This window comes from Capsicum annuum, chromosome 2 (genome assembly GCF_002878395.1).
Source record: "Capsicum annuum cultivar UCD-10X-F1 chromosome 2, UCD10Xv1.1, whole genome shotgun sequence".
In the NCBI taxonomy this organism is placed as follows: Eukaryota; Viridiplantae; Streptophyta; class Magnoliopsida; order Solanales; family Solanaceae; genus Capsicum; species Capsicum annuum.
Window position 1 is genome coordinate 142,130,581 of NC_061112.1, and position 9,581 is coordinate 142,140,161.

General features: G+C 34.9%; 1 protein-coding gene across 1 annotated transcript; it reads right to left on the minus strand.

Annotated features, from left to right (window-relative positions):
- Positions 1-6,847: 6,847 nt before the first annotated feature.
- Positions 6,848-7,481, minus strand: LOC124896295. Its single transcript, XM_047407850.1, has 2 exons — positions 7,349-7,481; positions 6,848-7,176 (listed from the first exon to the last, which is right to left on the minus strand). Exons 1-2 carry the CDS (start codon positions 7,479-7,481, stop codon positions 6,848-6,850), a joined length of 462 nt encoding a protein of 153 aa, XP_047263806.1.
- Positions 7,482-9,581: the final 2,100 nt, after the last annotated feature.

Consider the following 9,581-nt stretch of genomic DNA (forward strand, 5'->3'; position numbering starts at 1 on the left):
ACAAAACCCAGTTTAAGCAGTAGCACAACCTAATTCTTTCTTATTTTTTTTTTAATTTCCCCTAAGAAATCAATATCAACCAATATCTATTCTTAACCTGGCTGCAAACGACTACCACCAAGAAGAAAATCAACTATACATTGCTATCATTTTGTTGTCACTGTTTTCAGAATTATATATAGAAAACTATAAACAAATTCATACCTTATTGGTGAAAGATGCCTGCTAACTTATCTTAGATACTCTCTACTGGTATATTTTCTTTCTCTTCTTCTCTATTATTGCTCAAATGGTGTGTAGTGTAATCTTTGTCAATTAGAAATAAAGAATGGTGGAGTGTTCTTGAGTGGAGAGTATGGTCTGTGTATTCATTGTATTGTGTGCAGGGAATGAATAAATATAGAGAAGTTTCTGTGTGTTCTTCAGGAAAAGAAAATGGAAGAAGATTTGTGGAATTGTGTGGTGTCTTTACGTGTAAATGGTGAGCCCCCCTCCTACTTTTTTTTTATGTCCAGTGGGTATATGACAGAAAAATAAACGATGCTTCTCTATTATTGCTCCCCTAATCATGAAAGACATAAGGGAGTGGGTATGACCCTCTTCCCACTACCCCTTATATAAAAAAGATTTGGGTCATTACACCCACTTTGGTAAGCCCAAGACATTATCATATTGTAGAGGCCCAAAGAGGTGCCACATGTCAAATGACGCTGCATGCCAAGTCAAGTGAAGAAGCCAATAGGATCATGCCACATGTCAAAATAATGCAGTAGGCCTAATGAAATCAAAGCGCATAAAAGGCGCCACGTATTGGTCAAAGAAGTCCAAATTAAACATGATTCTCCCCTTTCCTCAACTATAAATAGGCGTACCATAATTCAGAAAAGGACTCCTGATAACTCTAACAAGAATCAAGAAAAAGCTCGTGGATCAAACGCCGCAATTTCTTTAAAAAGCTCAAGTATTCAAATCAGGTTCATCAAGCCCTTGAATTTAAGCCAAAGTTAAGATCCAGTCCCTCAAATGCGAAGCCAAAGTCAAGATCAAGTCCCTCAAATGCGAATCAGGGGATTCATAGAGATTGTAACACTCACGTATTGAAATCAATAAATTAATTATTGCCATATTTTCTTGTCTCGAATTATTATTTTTCGGTCTCGAAATTTTATTGTCCAACAATAATGTAAAATTTAAAATTTTAATAGTAAATGCCAAAAATGAAGATTTTGAGTACTTCCATTGTTTTGCCATGTGCATTATACATTAGCAGAGTATGTTATACAAAGAAAGTTGTTAAAATTTCAATAAGCTGCAATTTGGCTACCTCTCTTTGAATAGAATAACAACAAAGATCCTGCATGGTGCATGAACTTAATAACAATCATGTCTATTTCTGTGTGACATGAGAGGATATTGAGGATGCAACACCTCAATAAGGTAATTAAAAAGGCAATTGCCTTATGGGGGCCCCCCATTTTGATATAATTATGAAGTAGATTTAAAAAAAAAAAATTATTATAAAGATAAGGACTTTTGAAGGAAAAATATCTTTTTTTTAATTAATACTTGGACATAATATACAAAATGAATTAATAAAATTGTTGGCAAGTGAAATGAAGAATAAAATTATTGAAAAAATTTGAAAAACAAAGTATTTCTCCATTATACTCGATTGCACACCGGATACAAGTCATCAAGATTAAATGTCTTTTATATTACGGAGTGTGGATATTTCAATAAATCCAATAAAAATTGTTGAATATTTTTTAGAATTCTTGAAAGTGGATGATACAAGTGGAAAAGGTCTTTTTGAAGTTATTTTAGATGAAATAAAATGTATTGGACTTGATGTTGATAACTTAAGAGGACAAGGATATGATAACGGATCTAATATGAAGGGAAAACATCAAGGAGTGCAAAAAAGACTTCTTGATATAAATCCTAGATCATTTTATACACCATGTGATTGTCATAATCTAAATTTAGTAATATGCGATATGAATAATTCTTGTACAAAAGCTATATCATTCTTTGGAGTGGTACAACACATATATTTACTATTTTCTTCTTCCACTAAGCGATGAAAATTTTTGAAAGATAGTGTATCCGATTTAACTCTTAAATCATTGTTACAAACACATTGGGAAAGCCGTATAGAGAGTATTAAAGCAATAAGATTTCAAACTCCACAAATAAGAGATGCTTTATTGAAATTAGTGGAAGTTAGTGATGATCCAAAAACTAAAAGTGAAGCTAATTGCTTAGCAATTTATGAGCTTGAAAATTTTGAATTTTTATTAGGTATGACTATTTGGTATGATATACGATTTGCTGTTAATTCAATTAGTAAAAGTTTACAATCAAAAGATATGCATATTGATGTTGCCATAGATCAATTAAGAGGTCTTGTTTCTTTTTTCAAAAAATATAGAGAAAAGGATTTACAAATGCTATGATTGCAGCTAAGGAAATTTCATTAGAGATGAATATAGAACCTGAATTTCGTAGTAAATGTGTAATTTATAGAAAGAAACAATTTGATGAGAATGTCGATAACGAAATTACAAAATCTCTTGAAGAATCTTTTAAAGTTGATTACCTCTTATATATAGTAGACCAAGTCAGTTCTTCACTTCAAAATAGATTTGAACAATTTGAAGCATATGAAAGTACTTTTGGTTTTTTATTTAATGGAAAAAATTGCAATCATTAGATGACGAGAATTAAAAAAAAATATTGTCTTAATCTTGAATGTTCCTTAAAACATAATACTCACTCTGATATTGACGGTATAGACTTATATTCCGAATTAAAAATTTTGAGGGAAATCATACAAGTAGAAGATAATACTCTAATCGAGATACTCAATCAAATAAAACAACTTGATTCTTTTCCAAATGCTTATATTGCTTATAGAATAATGTTAATAATTCCTGTAACAATCGCTTCAGCGGAAAGAAGCTTTTCAAAATTAAAAATTATAAAATTTTATTTAAGATCAATAATGTCTCAAGAAAGATTAAGTGGATTGGCTATATTATCTATTGAAAAAGAATTTTAGAAGAAATCGATTATAAAAAATTATTAACAACTTTACATCTCAAAAAGCTAGAAAAATAGATTTTAAATAAAAAATATAAATTTTTAATTCTAATTTAAGGCCTCCGATTTTAATTTGGCCTTAGGCCCCCAATACGCTTGAGCCACCCCTGATCAATACCTTTTATAAATGCTTTCAATTATATATATCTTGAATTTCAGTTATCCAATTTTACCTTGCCAAATAATTCTGTAACTTCAGACAAAATTGATCAACGACTGAGATCAAATCACCTTCCCTTTTCTTTTATACACAATGCGAAAAACCTAATCCTATTTTCTCCAAAATCAATCGGCGATTGCAGCCGTCCCATCATCCGTATGCCGCCACCGAAAGCGATAGCCAGTAGGTCGTCAACCCGACACCCCCTTTCTTCATCTCTCCATCCCTCACATGCAATATCACCATCTTCGCTGCCAGTCAATGCCGCTGCCTCGAACCAGTCGCCGCCACCCGTCAAGGAACCCCTTCGGTCGATCCACCAACCCCATCGCCATTTTCTCTATTTCTCCGACGAGAAACGCCGGCAACACCACCGAAGTAGTCAAAACCGTCGGCGATCCTACACTAACAACCATCGTTTCCCGTCCCTCTTCCATGCACTGCCGATGGGGATCCCACGACCGGTGAAACTATGTCACCGGTGATTCTCCAACACCAACAGCCATAAGACCTTCCACCGGCGAATTCCATCCGTCTCACTGCCTCCGAGCCCCGACCGGAGAAATCCAAGTTCACGACGGATTCTCAGAATCTCTCTCAGGTTTATTCTTTTTTTGAATTTATATCAATTTAATATTATCATCTTCTACTCCTGTTTTCTTTGACAGATTATTAGATGTGAAATTAGTGAAATTCGATGTTTGAATTTTGATTCGATGTCGTGTTTGTTTGCCTTTTAATTAACATAAGTAAAAAAATTCCTAATTTTTGCGGTCTTTCTTTAAACTGTAACTTCTTAAATGCTGCATGTCGATTTGCGTTAATATCATTCTGCTAGTTTCTACTTAATTTAATTTTGTATGGAAAAAACATGTATGTGATGATTCGAGGATTTGTTTGTAAATATTTAGTAAGGCTAATTTGTGCACGTTTTGACTGTTTGGGTATGATCCTGTACCAATTTGATTTGAGAAAAGCATCTCAGTAATTGATTTTTGATTTTTCTTGCATTACTTGGTTGACAGACATCCCTCACACGTTAATTATGGTAAATTTAGATAACTCTTCTTGATTTCATTTAATAAGTAGGAAATATCTCTTTTTACTTGTTCTATTCATGGAAATTTCAAATGTTATAATTTGACATACCCTTGTTTATTTATTTATGGCAACTATAGTATGATTGGTGGAATGGATTGATTTATCCCCATCCATTTAAGGGAACAATCTCCTTAATTGATTCATTATATGTTATTCTTCCTTCATTAAATATTATTCTTCCTTCATTATTTGGGATTGTGGACGGCCCTCCTCACTATATAAACTCACCATTCTTTTTCTCTAAGAGGACAGACTTCTCCTCCGCTATTACTCTCTCTATTTTCTCTTAAAAGTACTTTGAAGTTCTTTGGCACTTTGGATTTTGAAAAACCTTCGGTCTTGTCCTTGCTGCAATTGCTTTGGGTTCTATTATTATTATTAGGTGCCTATTTGTGATAGCAAAGCATAGAAAGCATGTCTATAAGAACTAATTTAAAATAATTATGTTGTGCTTGCTTGCTATGCCTGTGTTTCTTTGTTCCTCTATATAAGACAATGTGTTGGTATAGTCAAGTATTCCTTCTGTGCTTGTAGCACTCTTTTGCTCGTATGTGACAGGTATTAAGTGGTATTGGAAGAGTCGTCGGGGACTTGGGAGTGGTTGCTTATTTCTTTCTTAGTTTAGTTTCATAGCTTCATTTTATTTATTCATTGGTCTGTATTGTATAAACCTCACTGATGTAATGGTAATTATTGGGACTGCTTGGGGGCGGGGATTTATGTGCTCTATTAATTGCGTAGGCAAACACAACCTTAGTTTGTCCATTCTTTGTTATCCTACGCATCAAAACTTGTCCCATTTCCCCTCACATGAAGAGTCTCTTCCTTACATTGTGATGTTGACACCCAATTTTAACCTCCCGACACTACATTTATGCTGTTATTTTAACAAAATCGTTAATTTTTAAAATTAGTATTTTTGCATATTTTCTTGCATCAAACAAATTTCCGACATATCGCATTCATAATTTAGAAAATGCATAAATCATCAATTATCATTTAGAATCATTTTTTTATAATATTCTAAAATTAAAAATGACATTTTTGTAATTTTATTAATTAAATTATTTTCACGTAATTATGCACACTCACAATTTTGCAAAATACATTATCTAGTTTTGCTTTATTTAATACTATTTATTGATATTATTATTTATTGACATTGTTATTATATATATTACTATTATTTATTATTTATCATTTTTTATTATTTATTGTTTAATTATTATTTTTTACCTTTTTTTTTATTATTTAAAGTTGTTATTTATTATTTAATTACTATTATCATATATTATTATTATTCCTACTTTAATTTAAATAACAGCCTTATCAAAATTGCCTTGCCTGATTTTATTTACCTTTTAATCCAATTTTATTTAATTTCTTACAATTATAGCCAATTTTTACCCAATCCATTACAATCTTAACCCAATTTCTTACAATTTCAGCCATTATTTTTCATCCTAGCCATATTTTAATTCTCCCATGACATTAAATCTCAGCCGTCGATCAAAAACCAATCCAACGGTTGAGATCAAAAGATATCTCTTTCCATATTTAAAACCTACAAACCCTAACCCTAATTTTTTCCCCAACTTTCGCCTCTATCTCTCCACCTCTCTCTTCTCTCTCTCTACAAACACCTCTAAATCTCGATCTCCCCCCTCTCCTCTGATCTCTCCGTCGCCAATCGACCACCAAAACCACCCCCTGCTGCTCCGAGTCCTCGTCACCACGCCACCATCTCTGGCTAACAGCCTTCTCCATCGCCTCTTCCTTCTCCTCCATACGCGCCACCAGCGCCTACCCCAGGCGAGTCCAGCCGCTGCTCTGATGGCCAGCCATCTCCCTTCCACTGGCGAACAGAGCCACCAGTGGCGCCGCCATCGACGGAGACGACCATCCAAGCCTCCACATCGCCGCTCCATCCTCCGTCCTCCAATCACCTTCTTTCTCTCCTCCGAAGAACGTCCAATAGCTGCGACTCCTCCCCCCACAGCGATACCTCCGGCAAACTCCTTCGGCGTTCCAACCATGCAACCCTTCCTCATCGAAAATGACGGATTCTGATAGCATAATCCTTCTTCAGGTTTGATCCCGTGTTCGAAATATGTGTGTGAACTTTAGTACTATTTCTTCATCTGTGTCTCTCATAGAAGGATTCTTCGAATCTAGTGTGGCCACGTTTGATTTTTGTTGAATAAATGTGTTGATTTTAAGTTTGTGATTTTTATTCGACCCTATTTCCATGTCCTGCTTGATTAAAATTTTGTGACGCTTAACTTGAATGGTGAGTCAATTTTTTCGTCTCTCTCTAGTATGTGCAAACACGTCTAACTTCTTGCAACTTCACATTTTTATGCCTCTTAGTAAATATGGGTAAGAAAATCCCAACTTCTTTTGTGACTTGGTTTTAACTTTCTGACAAGATACTCATTACTAATCACTGTAGATTGTTGCTTGCTAATAATTTAGAGGTGAGAATCATAATTGTCTGTAACCAAGAAGAGTCCTGCCAGAAACTCTGTTAGTTCTTCCTACTCTGTTTTCACCATTAATAGCAGTCCTTGCAACAGAAGCCAATCGCTTCAGTTCCTCCACATTAGCATAACTCTTCCTAGTCATCAAACCCCCAATCCTATTCTTCACTGAATTCACCAATTTGCTATCTCCAATACTCCTAACAACCCCATAAAACTTGCCATTTTTTGCACCAGACGAAGGCAGAGTAGCTGACTTCTCCTTCAAAGTCGGCAGCATAGTAGGCAGTGGCTTTCGATTCTCCTTCCTCAATGTTGATGAAAAATCAGGCACTAGTTGTTATGATCTCAATAATAGTCAATCAAATGTTAGTTGTTCGGATTCGAAGTTGGGAATAGAAAGCAAATAGAAACGCGCGAGTTTGAGAATAAAGGGTCGAGATTACTCAAGTTTAAAAGAATCGCAAGGGTCGTGATGATGCCACGTGGCAAGGTGGTTATATACACACTTCATAGGAGAAAGAAGGGCATAACTGATCTGGTAAATCAATTGTTCTTCTTTTCCCTCCCAATTCCTTTCTATTCCCATCTAAATCTAACTTTGTCTTCTCATCTTCTTCCCCTACAGATCGACTCATTCATGGAGTTCTCTATAAATTTGTTTTCTCTTCATAGATAGGATTTTCTTGTTATTTTAAATTTCATTTCTCTATTTTTTGATATAAACAGAAGATTTCTCAAAAAATACTGTGTTGGTTGTTTGGTTGCTGCAATTTTGTTATGGGTAGTAATTCGAAGAAGATGTTTATGGAATCATCAACTTTGGTTAAATTGATTGAACGAAACAATGCCAATAGAAGGGCACCTATGGATGAAGTTTCAGGAATAATTGTGGATTTAAAACAATTTCAGAGGTGGTGTAAGGATTGCACATGTAGTATTGACTGCCAATGCAACTCTTGCATCTATGGGTGTGTACGCAGCCTTGACTGCCAATGTTGCTTTTGTCTTTATGTATGTTTTAGATGACTATGCTATTGCTGAACTGCTGAAGATTGAAAATAGCAGTAAGATTGATTCAGAATACAATGAGGACTAGGCGTTCGATGAATGTCCTCAATGGGTCAAATCTGAAGTTCTAGTTGAACTTCACTCCATCCAAAATAAAAACACCACAAAAATCGAAATCCTGAACCCACATCTAGATTCATGACTTTATGTTCTTGCTCATGAGGATACCATACCAAAATTGACGGGTCTCAATGATCTGTCCAGTTATTATAATGTCATGAAACACCTTGAGTCTGCACCTTCATCAGTTTCAATTAAGGTACTTCTGGACATGGAGATTGGTTCCACACTATTCGATATAAAGGCGGAAGGGGATATTTTGGTCGCATTTTGGGTTTCTCATGCAACTATTGGTTCACTCCCACATGTTTTGGTTTTATTCATTTATAATTGGGTTGATACTGGGCAGGTTTTTTGGGCTTTATATGATAGGAGAAAATTGAGTGTGTATTCATTTAGTCGAGTTCTATTTTTTAGTTTTGTCGATGGATTTCTATTTCTGAATGTTGTAAATGCTGAAGCAAAGCTACCAACACCAGTTGTTGTGAAATCAGAGGATTGAGATGAGTATGCATCAGCACTAATTAAAATTACAGGTGTTGAGATTTCTAAACCAGCAGATAAATCTAGTGAGTGTGTATGTCTCACTGAAAGGTGCAATGAGTGGATTGATAGTATCATAGTTGAGGCATGGGTGAAAACCACCAAAATGTTTTGTATTGAAGCCACACTAGAGTAGTCGAACAATCAGAAACAGGAGCAAAATGTAGATGTGGAAGCATCGTCAAGGATTCTGACACATTTACAAATTCGCAAAATGGCAGAGGCATTACTGAAAAAGAAAATGAAAGAAATGAAAGTAGGTAGTGCTCAAGGATCTTTCTTTAGAGTCAAAACAGTGAATACTTTGTCAAAAGTTCAAGGACAAGTTTTTAGAGTTGAGGTTAATTAGACTTCAAAGCTACTGTGCCTTCTTGTTAATATTGGCCTCAAAGATCCCGATACACAATCAGATCTGGTAGAGAAGTGGGTAGAATATGAAGACGTGGGTATTGTTTTCCTTTATTATAATGATTGTGTTATATGCGTCTTGTTTCAAGAAATACTCGAAAGGAATATAGATAACATGCTAATACCCTTTGGACAATACATAGAGCCTCTGCTTATTGTTGTTGCTCTGCGAGTACTAATTCAGGTATATTGCTTGAGAAACAAAATGATGCATGATGTGATGATTTTATCTAAAGATTTATTTGTCATATTTGTCAATGAGGAGGAAAACTTCTATTCTATGGCATTAAATAAAAGTTGTGGCGTGTATGAAAATAGAGGTTATACTACCTGGTTCGATATGAAGTTGAGTGTTCCAAAGACAAGGAGAGTTCTTATGATGCATAATTTCTTACCATTGCTATTTGATCCGGGTGGTACCATTCTAAAGTATCATACCGTTGTGGAAAAGGTTGTTTATCACCTTGTCTGTAAGCTATGTAAAGTGAGGTATCTGTTGGACTGCAACATCTGCAGGATAATCTATTCTAGTTGTCTTAACTTCTATGGTAGACTTGCAAATGACCAAGTTACATGGTTCCAAGGTACTCTATCATATTTGGCAGTGATCTGGTCAACCAACAGTCGAGTCAAAATAGGAATTTTCGGTCTAGGAA